The 19592-nt window shown below is 39.3% G+C and overlaps 2 protein-coding genes and 1 long non-coding RNA gene across 3 annotated transcripts; all 3 read left to right on the top strand.

Annotated features, from left to right (window-relative positions):
- The first annotated feature begins 2126 nt into the window (after window positions 1-2126).
- On the top strand, window positions 2127-4359 carry LOC133708163 (uncharacterized). Its single transcript, XM_062133617.1, has 4 exons — window positions 2127-2241; window positions 2677-2838; window positions 3440-3510; window positions 3768-4359. The coding sequence occupies exons 1-4, from the start codon at window positions 2181-2183 to the stop codon at window positions 3813-3815; spliced, it is 342 nt and encodes a 113-aa protein (XP_061989601.1). The 5' UTR covers window positions 2127-2180; the 3' UTR covers window positions 3816-4359.
- A 504-nt stretch (window positions 4360-4863) lies between these two features.
- On the top strand, window positions 4864-6669 carry LOC133712429 (uncharacterized). The gene is made up of 6 exons (XR_009847393.1): window positions 4864-5083; window positions 5193-5259; window positions 5688-5798; window positions 6013-6082; window positions 6172-6271; window positions 6538-6669. It is a non-coding gene; the product is annotated as an uncharacterized LOC133712429 (long non-coding RNA).
- Window positions 6670-15767: 9098 nt separating this feature from the next.
- LOC133710205 (MLP-like protein 28) lies at window positions 15768-16727 on the top strand. Its single transcript, XM_062136217.1, has 2 exons — window positions 15768-16018; window positions 16174-16727. The coding sequence occupies exons 1-2, from the start codon at window positions 15829-15831 to the stop codon at window positions 16440-16442; spliced, it is 459 nt and encodes a 152-aa protein (XP_061992201.1). The 5' UTR covers window positions 15768-15828; the 3' UTR covers window positions 16443-16727.
- Window positions 16728-19592: the final 2865 nt, after the last annotated feature.

The raw sequence follows: 19592 nt of genomic DNA, 5'->3' as shown, positions 1-19592 counted from the left end.
GGAGTTGTTGGGGAAGGCAGAAAGCGGCCAGGAATTGGACGAAGGAGAAGATGGGTTTTTGCCGAAGTCAAAAGCACCGTTTGGGATCTAAGGGAGGACTGTCAGAATGGATTGCTGGCGCTGGTGGGTTTGGCTATGGGGTTTAGAGGGGAAGGAGAAGAGGGGGTGGAAGATGCAAAAGAGGAAGTGTTGGAGGAAAGTCCCATTTGGATTTTGGCCCTGAGAATCAGATAGTGCGAAAGGGTATCTGGGCCATAAGCTAGCCAATTGCATCAAATCCTTCTCACCAAGATCTTGTATCAAAAGACATCCCATGATTTTGATGGCATTTTCAGGCTCCAAAGCCTTGATCTTTCCGAACAGTAGGTTGGTGACTTCATAAAAGAACCCATCTTGGATTATTGGTCTCTCTCTCTCTCTCTCTCTGTGTGTTTTTCTCATGGTCCATGGGTTTGATCTGAGCTTTAGAAAAGATCTGAGCTTTGGGGTCTCTCTCTCTCTCTCTCTACATTGGGTGTTATGGTGTTTTTGAATTGGTAGTGTATTATGTGATTGGTTGGTGAGAAATATAGATCGAATTGGTAGTGTTTTTTGGAGATTTGTTTTCCTGGTTGCTTGTTGCAGAGAGAGAGAGTGAAAATCTATAACAAATTATATCTAAAATTGGGATGATAATTAGTGAACTAATTAGGGGTGGGTTCGCGAAACCGAAAACCGAAAAAAACCGAGTCGAAAGCCGAACCGAAGCCGAACTGAAAAAAATCGCACCGAAATGAAAAAAACCAAACTGAACCGCGGTTTTAGGGTGTTAAAAACCGAAATGAACCGAACCGAACCGAAGTTGCCAAAACGACGTCGTTTTGGTGTTAAGTCAGAAACCCTAGAGGCCCACCGCGATATAAATACACTCTCACTTCACAGCCTCACGCCTTTGCTTCTTTAGTTTCTTCTTTCAGTCTTTCATTCCTCTCCTGGGCGCCTCAGCAATTCAATCCTTAATCAAACTTCAGTTCCTCCCTTCCTTAATCCTCCATCAGCTTTTGACTTCAATCGGATTCTTCTGAGGCGAAGCGGTTACAACCAAGGGTTTTCTGGGTTTGAATCTTCCTCTCTTCGTGTCATTTAATACTACTGCTACTCTCACTCCTTCATCACGTAGATCTGATAACCAGCCCCAGACAACAAATCATGATGAAGTTATTGGCTGACAGTTTGGATATCTTGTATCACATGTCTTCGTCCTTTCCGAGCTTTGTTGCGAAGGTAGGTTCCTTGTACCGAATTTCAGTTAAAGATTGTTCAATCATTCTGATATTGTGGATGGTAATCCTGGATTTGTTTTGATTTGGGCAAAGGTGGTAACTTGGTATCTACTAGAGGTGTTAATGGTGGAAAAGAAGCCTCAGGTTCCTGCTCCCACTACTAGAATTTTGGTCTTAGACATCACGACAATTACATCGGTGAGGAATTCACGCGATGTAAAAAAATGTCATTAACATCGATTCCTCAAATACCGATTTCTATGCATATTACTGACATTAATTTTTACTGTTGACCGATGTCTATATTTTCATTCTAAACTTTTCAAAAACGCGGAAATACTAAGTTAAAAACTTTGGTACACGCGGGGAACAAAATTTTCCCACTTTACTTCACTCACTCTCTCTCGCCCTTCCCCGAAGCCCTATCCCTCTCTTCCCACTTTCCTTTCTGTTCAGCACCCAACCTCCTCCTCCATCTCCGAACCGAACCGTCCTCTTCTTCCTTCTCCACCTCCGACCAGAACCCGACCCTTCTCCGGCTCTTCCCCCAAACCCTATCGCTCTCTCTCCCCCGTCCTAATCGAACCAAAACCTCAAAGCCCCAAAAAACGAATTCGCAGAGATCGCTTTGTGGCTCATCTCCGAGGTGCAGCCTGGCGTTGACTCATCAGAGGAAGGCGAATATGGTGGCCACGGAGAGCCCACCCCGGTGGTCGGGGATCGGTGACGGAGGAGAGAGTCCTCCAGATCCACTTTCTCTCTCCTCCCCTCTCTTTCGTATGTGCTTTTCTCTCTTCCTAGCTTTATAAAGGGGGCCATTCGGCACCAAATTCTTATTCATTCTCTGAATCGCTTCTTCTTCTTGTTCTTCACAGAGAGAAAGATTGAAAGGATTGATTTTGAATCAAAGATTTAGGAATGGCTTATCTCTGTTGGTTAACCATTTTAATTTTTTTCTTGGTGGTCTATATTCTTGCAAGTAATCTTTCTGATCATTTCAATTGACATGTAATATTGTTTGTTTGGTGAAAGATGAAGCAGTTGTTGTTGTTTCTGGGTTTATGATCTCTTTCTGTGAATGTGTTTTCGTAAAACCTGCTTCATTTTATGATTATCTGCATTGTATTGACCATTATGTTCCTCATATATGTCTCTGTCCATATTTCCGCATCATTTACGATTCTACACTGTCATTTATTTCATGGAATCGGAATCTGATGGACTTGGTATTCTTGACAGCGTAGGATTCAATATTATTTTTGTTTGTTTAGAGGTTAGAAAATCAGAGTCCTGAATTACTTTACAGATAGAAACTACAGACGTTACGTATTCTCTTCCTTGATAGTTTTTTTATGAATTTGATTTTGTAAGACCTGCATTTTTATTCAATTCTTCATCATATGTCTTTGTTCAGATGATGGCATCAAATACTCCTCTACACTGCCGGTGATTTCATGGTGGGATCAGATTCAGATGGACCTAGGTTTCGTAGGATATGAATATCCAATGAGGCTTGGCTTGTCTTCAGAGATTTTTTGTTCCGTTATCACTGAATTGGATTCTCATGGGTTTAAAGGTACTTGGTGGAATTATGATTGCTTATTTAAATTTTAATGAATTATACTGCTAAAATCTCCATATTTATGCAATTTGGAATTGTATTGATTATGTCAGATTATTATATTTAGTTAACCGTGGTTTAGATGCTTGTATAGCAATCAGTTTAGATGCTTTATGGTCATCATGAACTGCAATACACTTGGTTATCCTTAGATAACCTTATGGTCATCGTGACAGCTTTATGGTCGTCATGAGTTAACACTCCATAACGAACATAAAAACTGAACGCTCAAGCATCCTATAAATTATTTTCAGAATATTTTATCAAATATTAGCAAGAAACTTATGCATGACTGAACAGTGTGATCAGTAAGCAAATTGATACGAGTCTAAGACTGAAGCAAATTTATATGAGTCTACAACTGAAACTAGTGATTTAAATCATCAAAGTTTTACTCCCACTGATTGCAAAATTAAAGACTCGAGTAATCTCATGTTAGTAACATAGTTCTTGAATACCCCCATTATCAACAATATTGCTTAAGAAATTATGCACTGAACATATATTATTAAATTCGAAGATTATCCTGACAATCCACTTGTATGCATTACTGCAGTTCATGGCAAAGTATCAGAAACCCAAGTTGTGTTCCGGGTAGTGAATAACAAGACTGTCTTCAAAAGAAAGGTATAAATGATATTTCTTATTCATAATATCAGTAGCTTTATTAATGTGTGATTGATGTTGTTGAGGCCTTTTTATAGTTGCAGAATTGATGTGAAATAGTCTTGTTGAGGTCTTTATATATGTTGCTGGATTGATTGAAATAGCCTGTTGAGGTGTGATTGATATGTTAGTTGACCCTGGATTTATGCACTTTTCATATGCTTGATACAATGTTTGGCTGAGTTGTAAGAAAGTTTTGTTTATGTCTTAATCTGCAGCCTGGTTATTCACTTCGTACTATCCTAAGATGTCATGGTAAAAAGTAACTTATACTCTTTTCTTTTTATGGTCTCTAGCATCGATTTCTCAGAGGGCACGCTTTAGTTTAGCATATGATGGGATAATTGTTGGTTGTTGTATATGATAATTTGATTAATAGGGGAAGATTTGAAAGTGTAGTTTCTATATGTGAAATTTCTGTCAAGTTTCCTTAAGGAAAGTGCTTGTGGTACTATAGATATTTGTTTCTAACCCATGCTCCAGATTTGGTTTCTTTTTTCTTTCTGGTTCTTAAATAGAGGTATGATTCATTGGATTGGAGAAGCTACAAGAGCTTAACTTGTCTTCCAACCTGTTGGAGTGTGTCTGACACCATTGGACTGCTGCAAAATAAGGTTGTAGGTGTCTTTGGCAACAAGCTTGCTGCTCTTCTTGACTCTTATTTGGCAACAAGATCCTCTAGTTTTGTCTTCTTATGGTTTATTTAGGAGACTTCAATCTTGTTCTTTTCTTTTGCAATTGTATATGGAGAAGTTTAGGCCATATGTCCCCTTCTCCCTACTCTTTGTACTGTTTTTATCAATAATATTAATGAGAATTTTCTTTTGCTTACCATTAGTATTCTCATTGTGATACTTTTCTAGTGAAGAAACTGATTTAGTAATCACTTATAAACTAGAAATTGAAGCTAAAAGAAAGAAGACACAACAATTTGAAATAACAAACTGATGTTATAAATGACTCAGGACATCAGTTCTATCTATAGAACATATGTCTAATACTGACATATAAATCAGTTTCTTATGTAAAACGATGTCATAGTAGGAAACAAAATCAGTTTTTTATAAATCAAACGATGTCTAGAGTCATTTTATACATCGGGAGCTTATAAGAAACTGATGTCTAGAGTCATTTTTAACATCGGCTAAAAACCGATGTCTGGGATTTCCCGATCTTTAACATCACCCACTAAGACATCGGTACATTTTTTTTTTAACATCGGTTTCTGGCCGATGTTAAAGGCAAAAATTCTAGTAGTGTCCTGTAGCAAAGTAAGTTGCTTTCTTTCTAGTTCAATTTCTTTCTGTAGATCGGTGGTTGCTGAAAATTGTCTTGTTGCTTCTCTTTCTTGATGGGTTCTTAATTTTGTTCTGCAATCTCAGAGTAGTTTATCTTATTGTTAGCCTTCAATCTAAATGGGTTATTGGATGACAAAAGTCTTTGTATTGTTTTGTTTGGATTATCAGATCCAGTAGCCACTAGCCAAGGTAATATAATAGATCTGAGTTTAAAAGATCCGAGCTTTGTTGCCATGGTATGTTTAAAAACGAAGGAATAGAAAAGATCTGTTTTTAAAAGATCAGAACTTTGTACTAGCCCTTCATATTCTTGATCTTAACATTGTTCTTGTGTACGTTGTATAGGACATCGAGTTGGTCCGGTCGAATTGCGAAGCAAGGCTAAAAGGAGGATGTTTAGCTTTATCAGTGGGTATGCCTATCAGTAAACTTTTGATGTTTAGCTTGACTATTGGCTTGTTCTTTTTGTCAGTCTAATTGATGGTCATCTGCTATCTACTTCTAGATTTGGTCTATTGTCTTAGAATTCTTCTGTTTTACACTTGCACTTTATATCTTGATCTGAAGTATGAGTATTGTTTCGATAGGCTCTTTGCAAAAGTCAAAGTCAAAAGACCAAATATGTTGCTCTATCTAATTGTTTAAGATCATGTCCTACTCAAGCATCTGATGGTAGAGATCGATTCATTGCTCAAGAAAAAATGTCGCGATGCACTACTTAGTTTGCATGAACTTGTCTATTTATTTTCTGCTAGTATATGCTTGTTTTCATGTTTGATGATTGGTAATTAACTTTGCTGCATATGATTGGTAGTTAACTTTGCTGGTGTTTCTATTTAGGTGGCAAGAACTAACAAGGGTTATGATAAGCAGATATGGCAAGTAGCTGAACACGAGAAAGGCGATAAACCGTTCATCACTTTCTAATATCAATCATGATAGGGAAGGAAGGTTATATCTCTGTCCTCTTTCTTTCTTTCTCTATCTCTCGACCTCTCTGTAGAGAAGGAACATTGTTGTAAAGGAATGTGAATTTGTGGGTTTTGGGTTTGGTGGTGTTTGACCGTTGTAAAAACAAAGAAGCCAAGCAGTAATCATATTATACTTGAAATATGTTCATCATCATGTTGTTTACTTTGTTTTCCTGTTTCTTCAACCTTCACAGATTGATACAAAGGATATTATTTTCATATGTGGGGGTGCCATTATCGACTTAGAGAAAACCATCTCAGAAGGTTATCCCATCACAATACTGGAATTATGTTATCTTTTGTTACCTTTCTTATCTATCTAAGATGCTCATTTCTCCTTTGCTTCCCTACAGATGCCAAGATTGCTTTATTGGGTTAGGTGCTCCAGTTGGAGCAAACATGAGAACTGGTGGTGTTACAGATGCTGCGGTTACATCATCCTTATTGGAGATTGTAAGTCCCCATCACTCTTAATCATCCTTACTGAACTAAGTTGTAAGCTAAGCATGGTAATTGCTTTAATCTTATTTACCTTTACCTTAATGGATAGTGATACTGGATGCATGTTCGTGTCACCTTCACAAGTAGTTTCAATTCTAATTACAATTATATGTTAGGCCATTAAATATGGGCTCTGTGTTTTCAACTTTTCATTGAGTATCATTCAGTTTTTTTTTTTGGTATGGTGTAATTATGATTGCTTTATTGATACAATGCAGGAGCTGTGTCAAAGATTATATGGAGAGAACAAGCACCAAGGCTGGGACAACAGAGGGATTGACGTTTTTTTTTTTTTTTTTTTTTCGGGGGTCTTTTTCGGAAGAGATCCGAGGCTTCCATTTTGATATTGGCACCAGATTAATGGCGCCACCACTGGTCGTTTAACTTGAAACTTCAGAGAGAGAGAGAGAGAGAGAGAGAGAGAGAGAGAGAGAGAGAGAGAGAGAGAGAGAGAGAGAGAGAGAGAGAGAGAGAGAGAGAGAGAGAGAGAGAGAGAGAGAGAGAGAGAGTACCAAACTACCCTCTAAAAAATTGGATAATAACAAAAGATTAACGGTGTTATTAACGGCGTGTATTTAAATGTAGTCGGGTTTTATAGTCCAGGTACCAAAGTGTAGTTAGTGTAAAGTGAGGCACTTTAATTCACAGTGACCTTTAGTTCAGGTACTGTTCGAAAAATTCTCCCTGATTAAAAAAAAAGGTCAGGGACCAAACTGATGTTTGCCCCAAAGTTGAAGGGGGCAAACTGAATTTAGTCCAATAATTAATTTAAAAAAATTTCATAATTAAGAGAGAGAAATAAAGGAATAATTAAAAAAATTTCTTCTTCTTCTCTCTCATTCATCATCAGTTACCCATAATCGATTAGGCCTCCGACTTCACTCTCACCATCGACGCCGCCGCCACGGCGAACCGTAGAGGTTGTGGCGACACCAGTTAAACTTCTAGTCTTCTGATTTTCTTTTGTTATCTGTGTAATGAGTTTAGGTTTCAAATTATTGAATGGTAGTACTTCTTAGAATTTCAATTGTTTGAGTTTTTGTGGCGAGTAACTGAAAATTTGTGGTGGGAATCAAATTGAGGGTTGGAGGTTTGATTGAGTATGGGGGTTGATTTGGAAGGTTTAGGGTGTTAGATGGCCAGTTCTTCGTTTGAGTTGGAGGATCAGACCGACGAGGATTTCTTTGACAAATTGATTGATGATGATGACATTGATTTTTCTGGGTATGCACATAGTTCAGTAGCAAAGGTTGAGCTTGATGTGGTTTAAGATATTTTGAAATTGAGTATTTCGGATGTAGGCACCAGTGGCAAGAAAATGGTTGAAGCTTTGACTCATGGGGAAAATATTCCTACATGAAACCCAGGAAGCATGAATCTTTAACTCAAATTTCAAGGCTTTATTGAGCAAAAATCAGAAATCAGTCCCAAAAGGGTTGTTTAAGTTCAAACAAAAACCTAGAAAACAGAAATGAATGAAAAAATAAAAACACGACTGGTAATTAAAGCAGAGGAAAGAACAAAAACCCAGAAACTGAAACTTGAATCCAAGCTCAGAAATGGACAGAAAACGCATATATGGGGGTGATAGATACGATTATCTCGGAGATGAGATTGAAGAGAGGAGAGAGCTAAAGTAAAGCGAAGATAGGAAGAGGTGAGTCTGAGTTGTGATGCGAGGTGTAGTAGATGATATAGTGATTGTGAGTGTTGTATCATGAGATGATGAATTTGGTCGCAGGTGGAGGAGGAGGATGACAAGCCGGCGGCGGTTGCTGTTGCTTCTCCTGTTGTTGTTGTTATTGACGTGACGGCGGCAGCGGAGGAGGAAGACGCTGAGGCTGTGGGGAAGGAGGAGGGGGAATCGTTGCCGGCAGTTTTGCTATTCAACTTTTATTTTCAATATAATAATTTGATGGAGTGAAAATATCTTTTTTGCCCTCATATTCGACCTCATGTGCGTCACACGTGATCAACTTGATGGGGCCGTGACGGAAAGTTGACACAGGTACTACATTGACAAGAAAATATAAGTCCAGGTATCACATTGATAAGTTTTAAAGTTTAGGTATCACTTTGACAGTCCTCAAAGTGTCCAGACACTGTTCGTGCATTTTTCCCTTTGCTTAAAGGAAAAAGAGAGTTAAGAGAGACAGCTTTCTGAGAAATTGATCGTATTGCTACATGTAACAAAATGAGGGAGCAACCCCTATTTATACAAGGAATGAATGCACAAATGATGGCCACGTGTCATTCATCTGTGCAGAGAGGTAACTAACTCTATAACAGCCTGACATCACACAATTACAATGAAGGAAGCCAAACTGAAAACTAAGAAATCCAATTATGCTAATTAAGCTAAACTAATTAACCCTAATTAGCTGAAACTAATTAATTTGACTAACAGCTATGCCTCATTCTTAGCACCAATTCATCTTCCGATAAATTTTGCAGAAATCTGGTTGATGAACTTTAGTGCGAGGTTGATAGCAAGAACCACTGAAACTCAACCTCAAACATTGATAAAGGAAAGAATCAGTCAAGAGAATCAATCCCACCAAATCAGACATTAGAATCAGTCAGATAGCAGTAAATATGTATTGTAGCTAGAGTTTAGCCAACGATAGAGGATCTATACTATAGTTAAACTGTATATATCATGTACAACAGTTCTTTGCTAATCAAGAAAGTTAATTCTTCTTATCAAATTTCGTTCATGGTATCAGAGCAATAAGCTCTTGGTGACCTAACATCCTATACCAAACAACCATGCCAGGCGATGAAGATTCCAAACCCGAAAAAGGTAGTTCAGAATCGGGTTCAGCAAGAACACCAGAAGCATGGGAAAACCCCAATCATCCTCTATACCTCCATCACTCGGATCAGCCTGGTTCAATACTTGTATCACAATCCTTGGAGGAGAACAACTACACGGCTTGGATCCAGTCCATGAGCATGGCCCTAACCATCAAAAATAAGAAAGGGTTTGTTGACGGATCAATTCCAAGGCCAACCATCAGAGTTGAAGAAGCATTGCAGTGGCAGCGCTGCGACACCTTGGTCAAAACTTGGCTACTGGGTTCGATGTCTAAAGATCTCCGGGAGCGTAATTCATTGCAAGACTGCCAGGGATATGTGGCTGGAGTTGCAGGAGCGATTCTCTCATACAAACACTGTGCAGTTGTTCAATATTGAGAATGCAATTCACGACACTGAACAAGGTAATGGGACAATGACCTCCTACTTTACCAAACTCAAAAGTCTTTGGGACGAGAGGGATGCTATATGTGAAATTCCAGCTTGTAGTTGTGAGGCGGCCCAGGAGATCAAGGCGTATATGGAAAACTAGAAGACTATGAAGTTCCTCATGGGGCTTAATGAGAGCTATACAGCCATTCAAAGTACCATCGTAGCAATTGATCCATTGCGTGCCAACAGTGAATCAAGCCTATTCAATGGCTTTACAACATGAAAAACAAGCTGAAGCGTCAAATGGAAAGGCTCCAGCTCAACCAGAGGGTGTAGTCTTCGCTGTGAAGAAAGGGGGGCGCAGTTTCGATTCAAGTGAAGGTGGATTGAAGTGTGAGAAATGCCACAGGGATAATCACAGCACCAAAAATTGTAGAGCACATTTAAAGTGCACCTACTGTGGTTACAAGCGCCACACATATGAGACTTGTAGGAGAAGAAAAGCTGCGGAAGAACAAGGACGATCAAAGGGAAATCATGTTGCCACATTGAGTGACAAAGGAGGAGACACAATCAACTTTCCTTTCTCACAACAAGAATGCCGAGAGCTGGTAGAATTGTTGAGCAAGAACAAGGCAACCAAGACTGCTACGACCAATCAAGTTGGTAACATTCCCAATTATGAAGAACATAAGGCTTTACTTGAAAGTTCTTCATAATTGGGAATGTTACCAACTTGATTGGTCATAGCAGTCTTGGCTGCCTTGTTCTTGCTCAACAATTCTACTAGCTCTCAGCATTCTTGTTGTGAGAAAAGTTGATTGTGTCTCCTCCTTTGTCACTCAACAATTCAGGTAAAGCCTTCTGTTTTTCGCAAAATGGCAAAACAAATGTTTGGATCCTGGATAGTGGTGCTAGTGATCATATAGTATGTAATCCTACCCTTCTCACCTCCTTAACAATCGCCCATAATCGTTTTGTAAGGTTACTAGATGGTAACACGGCCCAAGTTAGCCATATTGGCACAGTAGTCTTCTCTTCTCAATTTGTTCTTCATAATGTTCTTTGTGCGCCACTTTTCTACCTGAATTTGATATCTGTTAGTAAGTTGGCCTTTGATTCCTTTTATATCACCATATTTCTCAGACAGCTTTGTGTCATACAGGACCTACTATCGGAGAAGATGATTGGGATGGGAACTGAGAGAGAGGGACTCTACTGCCTCAACCAAGCACAGAAAGGAACATGCAATTCTGTTGGTAGCCGTACGTACATTACATCCTTGGCATCAGCATCTTGGTCACCCTTCCAGCAAAGTTACTTTATTATTTCCATTTTCTACAAATAAAGCTTGTAATTCGAGCACCTGCTCCATTTGTCCTGTAGCCAAACAAACCAGAAAGTTTTTTCCATTGAGTACAATAACAAGTGAGTCTCCTTTCAAATTGATTCATGTTGACATATGGGGTGGTTACCATGTCCCTTCATTAACTGGTGCACACTATTTTCTCACTATTGTCGATGATCACACTAGGAGCACTTGGATTTACTTGATGAAACATAAGTCGAATACACGAAACTCCTAGTTAATTTCATTCATCTAGTTGAGAATCAATTTGATAAGCGGGTTAAGGTTGTGCGTAGTGATAATGGACCCGAGTTTAAGTTTGAAAGTTTTTATTCTTTGAAAGGGATAACTCACCAAACCAGTTGCGTCAACACACCCCAACAAAATGGTGTCGTTGAACGCAAACATAGGCATTTGCTTAATGTTGCTAGAGCTTTACTTTTCCAAGCCCATTTGCTAAAACATTTTTTTTTTGGGGGGGGGGGGGGGGGGGGGATGCTATACTCACCACTGCTTATCTCATCAATAGGACTCCTACACCACTTCTTGAAGGCAAAACACCTTTTGAGAAACTGTTTCATAAAGCCCCGAGTTACGATCACTTGCGAGTTTTTGGTTGCTTGTGTTTCGCATCCACTCACCCTTCTAAACCTACAAAATTTGACCCTCGAGCTACAAAGTGCATCTTTTTAGGCTATCCTAATGGTCAAAAGGGTTATAGGGTTTATGACTTTGAAGAACATACGGTCTTTGTGTCAAGAGATGTGGTGTTCTTTGAGGACACATTTCCTTTCAAGCCCAATTCAGAGCCTACTACTCAACCCCAAAAGCCCACCTTACAGTCATCCCCAATATCGCACTCTTTTGATACAGACTCAACAGTTTTCCCTCCATCAAACTCTAGGGTTTCACAACCTGCGGATGTCACACTCTCACTAACTTCACCTTCTCCTTCACCAACTCCTCCTCCTTCTCAACTCCTTGAGAATCCAACTGAGATTGCTACACCAACACCAATTACCAATTCATCCCCACCACTTGCTACTGTTGAACAGCCCACCACGGTGGCTACGCCACCTCCACCTCCACGCCGATCGTCACGTCCTACCAAGGCACCAACATTTTTGCAGGACTTTCATATTGAGGCAGCCCTACCCTCAAGGCCCGCACCACCATCTTCACCGAACAGAGGTACTGAACATTCTCTCTCACATGTGTTATCCTATGATCGCCTTTCTCCTAAACATCGAGCTTTCACCACTACTCTAACCATCCAGAAAGAACCCACCTCTTTCTCACAGGCTGTCCAGGTTCCAGAATGGCGTGAGGCTATGCGCCAAGAAATCCAAGCCTTACAAGCCAATCACACTTGGAGTTTAGTGTCTCTGCCTCCCAACAAGCATCCCATTGGGTGCAAATGGGTATACAAGATCAAGCATAATCCTGATGGGATAGTTGAAAGATACAAGGCACGCCTTGTTGCCAAAAGGTATAGCCAGATTGAAGGTGTTGACTACAGAGAGACATTTGCACCAGTCGCCAAGCTGACCACAGTCCGCGTTCTTCTTAGCCTCGCAGCCTTACAAGATTGGCATCTACACCAATTGGACGTCAGCAATGCGTTCTTAAACGGAGATCTTTCTAAAGAAGTCTATATGAAACTTCCTTCTGGGTTAGGACAAAAGGGGGAGAATAGGGTATGTAAGTTGCACAAGTCCCTTTATGGCTTGAAACAGGCCTCCTGGCAGTGGTTCATCAAGTTGTCAACTGCACTCAAGTCAACAGGTTTCCATCAATCTTGGTCCGACTACTCATTGTTCGTCCGAACACATTCAGGAATGTTTACTGCATTGTTGGTGTATGTGGATGATATTATTTTGGCAGGAAATAGTTTGAAAGACATCACTGACACTAAAGAGTTTCTCTCGAGTCAATTCAAGCTAAGAGATATGGGGCAGCTTAAATACTTTTTGCGTATAGAGGTAGCCAGGTCAACGCAAGGAATTGCACTTTGCCAAAGGAAATACGCTCTAGAGATTCTTGAAGACACAGACTTCCTTGGTGCAAAGCCATCAAGATTCCCAGTTGAGCAGAATTTGTCACTCACACAAATGGATGGTGCTTTACTTGAAGATCCATCGCAAAACGGGAGGCTCGTGGGTCGATTGATATACTTAACAATTATCAGGCCGGAATTGTCTACATTGTCCATATACTGAGTCATTTCATGGATAAGCCTAGGCAGCCCCATCTTGAGGCATCACACAAAGTGTTGCGCTACATAAAGCAAGCTCCTGGTCAAGGAATTCTCTTACCTGCTAATGGAACACTTGAGTTGCGAGCGTTTTGCGATGCAGACTGGGCCCGCTGCAAGGACATGAGAAGATCTCTAACTGGATATTGCATTTATCTTGGATATGCACCTATTTCTTGGAAAACAGAGAAACAGAGCATAGTTGCACATTCAAGTGCAGAAGTGGAATATCGCTCTATGGCCACAACGTGTTGCGAGGTGACCTGGTTGCGCAATATATTGAGAGACCTGAATGTAAGTCAAACACAACCAGTTAAACTCTTTTGCGATAATTAGGCTGCTATACACATAGCCTCGAACCCAGTTTTCCACGAGCGCACAAAACACATTGAGATTGACTGTCATGTTGTGCGTGAAAAGATGCAAAGAGGAGTGGTTAGACCAGCACATGTTCAAACTAAGGATCAACCTACAGACTTGTTCACAAAGCCTTTGAGTTCAATGCAGTTCGAAACCTTACTTGGCAAGTTGAGTGTCATTAACATACACTCCAACTTGAGGGGGAGTGATAAAGGAAAGAATCAGTCAAGAGAATCAATCCCACCAAATCAGACATTAGAATCAGTCAGATAGCAGTAAATATGTATTGTAGCTAGAGTTTAGCCAACGATAGAGGATCTAGACTATAGTTAAACTGTATATATCATGTACAACAGTTCTTTGCTAATCAAGAAAGTTAATTCTTCTTATCAAATTTCGTTCAAACATAACACGTGAAGATACTAATTTCACTGAATTTTGTATGGTACGGTTAGACTGTTTCCTGACTACAACTGATATCCACTTACAAACCGACACTCACCGTTGTTATTGGCATATACAGTCATATCTACGTACAGTTAAGAAGTGAAAGCTTATATATTATGTAAGTATGTAATAGTCGATCATTGTAAATGACAGATATGACTTTGAGTGATACTACTAGCCGCGGTGATCAAACTTACCAGGTGGAGACTCTGGAGGAGCTGGTAGAGATCAAAGCTAGTACCTTGTACACTTCATCAGCTGAAGAGCTGCGCTTCAGCTGATGAAGTGTACAAGGTACTCAGCAACCAGCATCACCTCATTCCCGAAGCCGCTTCTGATCATGTACAGGAGGTTGCAGTGCATGAAGGTGACTGGGAAACTACTGGTTCTGTAAAGGTTTGGAAATACACTATAGGTACGTAGACGCATAAAATTAATCAACAACGTATGTATGCATGGAAAAATGATTTTGTTGGGAATTGACCAATTATTTTGTACAGATGGAAGAGCTGAAAGCTTCAAGGAAAAGGTGGAAATAGATGAAGCGAACAAGTCGCGATCGGTAAGCCTTACAGGTGTACGTGGAAGGACATGTGCTAGAGCAGTACAGAAGGTCAGAAGCTATAAGGTCACCTTTCAGGTCATTCCTAAGAGTACTAGTACTGGTCAAGAAGGAGAAGGGGGTTTGGTCAAAATTACTGTGGAATATGGGAAGCTCAATGAGAATAATGCTCCTTCGATCCTCATAACTACCTCCGCTTTGCCGTCAATATGACTCAGGATGTTGATGCACATCTTCTCAAGGAATAAAGGACCTTAATTTGTACGTGTACGTACGTACGTACGTACCAGAAGAATAAACGGGTTGAGATCGAGCTACTTAATTAGCTTTGCCTTGATTCTTACGGTTTTCCTAGTAATTTTATGGACTAATGTACCTGTGTGTATACTAATGTACCAGTTTGTATCTCAATTGCTTCTTTTTTTCTTCCTTCTGGTTTCACTCCCTTTTGTGTATCAATGCATCAATAAATTAAAATAGAGAAACTCCATACAATTTAATAGTAGGCCACTTGCAATGAAAACTAGTATACCACCGTATAAAAACGATCGATTTACTAAAGTTTTATATAGTATATACTAGTAGAACTTAATAAATTAACAAATATTAATATCCTGCTATTATTCAGGATGTTATCTACGAGGATTATTGTAAGTGTTTTCCTGTAGCACGGGGTTCAGGTTTTATGTCCCCCCCGGTTGCAAAATCATACTATTAATATAATAAATGGAACCGGGCGTGGGGTTGAGCCTCCTAGCTAGGTTAGGTTCCAACCCCCTTTTCAAAAAAAAAAAAAAAAAAAATATGCGTACCCACCCTAACTAAATCTCAATAATTTCTAAGACATTAACAAAACATTCTAGTAAGATCATGTCTGTAGCATTATATCATGACAGCTATCACTCTGATCAGATGATTTTCTTGTAATGCAAATGTAATTTCACAATTCTGGCGTCAAGCTTTAATTTTTATAATAATAATAAAAACAAGGTACGTACGGGTTAGTGATGACTTCTTAAGAAACAACAAATCTGATATATCTAAATAATCCAAAGGGAGAAAAGGTAAGATCATATTGCCGCAGGATAACATTTTTCAATGGAAAATAGGCCAATAATTCAATGTTGCTGAGATCTCTAGCATCAATTATAGGATTTAGCTAGTTATCTTATTAATTATTTAATTGAGAGGTATGTATACATGTGAAGAATATGCAAAGGTGTTGTCTGATAATTTAATTGAAACTGTAGTGAAACTAATGTTCTCTAAGTTTCTGCCGGGCCTATATATAGCACACAAGTTCGGTGGCTGATGATCATATATTCATATACACTTGCTGATTGTTAAGCATGGCTCTTCAAGGTAAGGTGGAGGCTGAAATTGAAATCAAAGCACCTGCTGACAAGTTCTACAACATCTTCAAGAGTCAGGCTCACCACGTCCCAAACACTTCTCAAACTGGCACAATAACGGGAGTTGCGGTGCATGAAGGAGACTGGGAAACTGCGGGATCTATTAAGATTTGGAGTTATGCAATAGGTGAGCCATTATGTAAGTACATGTTAAGTTGTTAAATTGTTAATTTCAACCATTAACCAAAACTGATTTGAAATTATTCGACAGGTTGAATAATTAGGAAAATAGAGATGTTCAGTTATAATTGTTACAGTGACCATCTTCGTGTTTATATGTAGAGGGGGAAGAGGGAACATTCAAGGAGAAGGTGGAGTTAGACGAGGTGAACAAGGCCATAATTCTGAATGGGTTGGAAGGAGATGTGTTCCAGTATTACAAGAGCTTCAAGCCCGTCTATCAGTTCACTCAAAAGGATGAGGGCAGAAGCATTGCCAAAGTGTCCATTGAATATGAGAAATTGAGTGAGGAGGTTGCAGCTCCAGATAAGTACATTCGCTTGATGACTAACATCGTCAAGGATCTTGATGCCCACTTCATCAAGGCATGAGGGGATTCTATAAGGTAGCATGCAACACGATTGAAAGAAGCCTAGCCACTGTCTATATGCTCTGGTCTACAAAGTTATAGACTATTAATATAATGTGTTGTAACGCATGATTTCTAGGTTATAAGTAAACTGGTTTGGAGTGTTACTTAATTGGGTTTTATATTGTTGTGCAAAGTGTCATTATTGTGATAAATGCCTGTAAGAAAGGATTTGTGATGTATCATGTGCCAGCTATGGTATCATATTTATGAAATAAATATATAAAAGTGACTTAAAGTTATAGAATTTCAAATATCATCTAAAAAGTCAAAGGAAATTTTGCAATATTTTGACATATACGCTACATACAATTATCACTTTTAGAACTTAATTATTCAAACAAGAACCTAAAATAATTACTCAATAAAATTCAATGATGTATTTTAAGAATTATTGTTTGATACGCGGTTAGTGTTTTTTTTTCCTTTTTGGTGTCACTCATTGCCTCCAAGTTTCTAGGCTTACCAAGCAATTTCACATCCTCTTATATACTGTAAATATGTATCCATTCCACGTGAATCATATGTTTCTAGATTCCATCAATCACAGTATCTGGCAGTGATTAATTAGGTTAATATCAATTATATATTTATACGTTTCTATGAGTTTCCTAAGTTCTTTAATTAGCCTGCTGAAATAAATCCCTAATTAATCTAGATGACCATTGGGAACTCATATTTCTGTGGAATGACCAGAAAAATTAGTTACCAACTGAAATCCTAAATTGAAGGCCAAACTTGATAAAATTCAAACAAAGACGTTAAACTCGTGAGAGTCGACATATCCTCGAGAAACCAAGCACGTTAGTATAATATTGATGCAAATGTACAAGCAAGCGTTTCCTCTATTATTATGCATGCATATATATGGATATATGGTGACCCAGTTATGCAGTTTGTCCATCTACAAGTATTGGCTCCACAATGCCCTCTAGGTATGGTGGTGCTGTGGCAGTCATACAGCCACAAGTCTTAAGATAATCGGTTCACGATCGATCAATGTATCACAGTGTTATCTGGATCGCGGGTCGTAGTGGTACGAATACGCGGTACGGGTACGCGGTACTCTAGTTACCTAGATATGTCGTACGATAAGGGTAGGTTTCTGAATTTTATGCACGTACTCTACTTTTATAATCAAACTCTTAAATCAAATGAATTTGTGCATGTCAACAACAATAATTAGAAAGAATTTAATGACCAATGTATGAAAGAGGAGAAAGAGAGGCAGATAATGCCTTTAAATTTGAATTAAAGAGTAAAATAGAAAAAGATGTTAGAATATATTGCAAAAGTCAAATCAGGGATTTCCTTTTTACCTTTAGGTTATTAGAGTGTTACACATTATTACACGGTTATTAAGTTGTTACACATAGTGTAGGTTGTTACACACAGTGTATGCATGTGCTGCAGCTCATCTTGTCATGTGGCTAGAAGATAGTGGTCTCTGTTACTTAGTTGGTTAATTAGGCTTCCTATATATACCTTGACCTATTCTCATTGTAACTAAGCTAGTCAATTACGTTTCATATATATAGAGAGTTTCTCTTTCTCTCTCTCTTTTCTCTCAGTTTCTTCAAGCTTGCTCTAAGCTTTCATGGTATCAGAGCCAGGTTACCCACGTGTGCATGCCTAACGGCCACACGGGCTCCACGTCACCCAAAGTTGTCCACGTGTATGGCTTGAAAATTTGCCAGACGTGCGGGGGCCAGGAAATGAAGGTACAATGAAACAATCTGAAGAACTTGAAGCTTCCTCTATTCTTAACACTACAAATGGTCCTGCTACTATCGATAGTGTGATTAATTCGAGGAAGGGAAATATCAGCAAAGGTGATGATTTTCATATTGTTTCCAGTAGTGATCAAATGAAGCACTTTACTTCACTGTCTGGAAGCATGAGACCAATGGTTAGAGTCAAGCAGGAAGAGCAACAGTTAATAGAAAGCCAAATGGATTTGGCCAACACTGGCAACTTGGTATCTCAGGCAATGGAGCTCTAGAAAGTCAAAATTATGATGAATTGTAGGAGAGCTTGTCAATCAATGGAGTTATGGCCATCACTTCCTCTTCTTCATCCTGGTTGAAACAAACATTACTTGCTGCCATTCTCTAGTTTAAAGATGGTTCTATCCGGTTGAAGTTTGTGGAGATGGTTCTATCCGGTTGCAGTTTGTCTCCACTCATGATCAACTTGCTGATTTGTTTACCAAAGGCCTATGCTCCCCTCAGCATGTCTACCTCTGCCATCACCTCATGTTGGGTCCTCTCCATCTGTCACCTCTCTGTTCTTCATCAGTTCAACTAGTCCAGCTTGATGACCTGCCTCCCCATCAAGCTGAGGAGGGGTGTTAGAATATATTGCAAAAGTCAAATCAGGGATTTCCTTTTTACCTTTAGGTTATTAGAGTGTTACACATTATTACACGGTTATTAGGTTGTTACACATAGTGTAGGTTGTTACACATAGTGTATGCATGTGCTGCAGCTCATCTTGTCATGTGGCTAGAAGATAGTGGTCTCTGTTACTTAGTTGGTTAATTAGGCTTCCTATATATACCTTGACCTATTCTCATTGTAACTAAGCTAGTCAATTACGTTTCATATATACAGGGAGTTTCTCTTTCTCTCTCTCTTTTCTCTCAGTTTCTTCAAGCTTGCTCTAAGCTTTCCCTAAGCTTTCAAAAGAGACGTGAGAAAGTCAGAAAACATATTTGGGAGTCGGTTAAACTTCTGCATATTCAATGAACGATGAAGGCAATCTAATCACGAACAATTTTCTTCAATAACACCAGAAGATAGATCCTAGGTAAACAATTGATTCAATATGAGATCATTAAAGATGGCGATCTGGGTCGCCAACGTACCACGATCGGGATCGACCGATCCGGAACGCGGGGTCGCTGGGGAGAGGAGCGATCCCGGTAACTCTATTGTATCCATTCCACGTGAAGCATATGTTATCTAACTACATTATTGGCCTCATATGATATGATCGAGTACTGTCACTACTTACTTCCAGGCCGTTGTCCGTTCCGACTCGTGTTTGTTAGGTTTTGGTACGTCGCACCACCAAAGTAGTTGCGTCATTCATCTCTATATAAGATGCGGAA

Source organism: Rosa rugosa, chromosome 5 (assembly GCF_958449725.1).
Source record: "Rosa rugosa chromosome 5, drRosRugo1.1, whole genome shotgun sequence".
NCBI classification, from domain to species: domain Eukaryota; kingdom Viridiplantae; phylum Streptophyta; class Magnoliopsida; order Rosales; family Rosaceae; genus Rosa; species Rosa rugosa.
This window is presented reverse-complemented; position numbering and strand designations above follow the sequence as displayed.

Bases quoted from the DNA above. Each gene is read 5' to 3' on its own strand.
- LOC133708163 (XM_062133617.1), top strand. From the start codon at position 2,181: ATGGCTTATCTCTGTTGGTTAACCATTTTAATTTTTTTCTTGGTGGTC. The intron at 2,242-2,676 runs GTAATCTTTCTG...GTCTTTGTTCAG, and splicing joins GGTGGTCTATATTCTTGCAA to ATGATGGCATCAAATACTCC. The intron at 2,839-3,439 runs GTACTTGGTGGA...GCATTACTGCAG, and splicing joins GGATTCTCATGGGTTTAAAG to TTCATGGCAAAGTATCAGAA.
- LOC133710205 (XM_062136217.1), top strand. From the start codon at position 15,829: ATGGCTCTTCAAGGTAAGGTGGAGGCTGAAATTGAAATCAAAGCACCT. The intron at 16,019-16,173 runs GTGAGCCATTAT...GTTTATATGTAG, and splicing joins GATTTGGAGTTATGCAATAG to AGGGGGAAGAGGGAACATTC.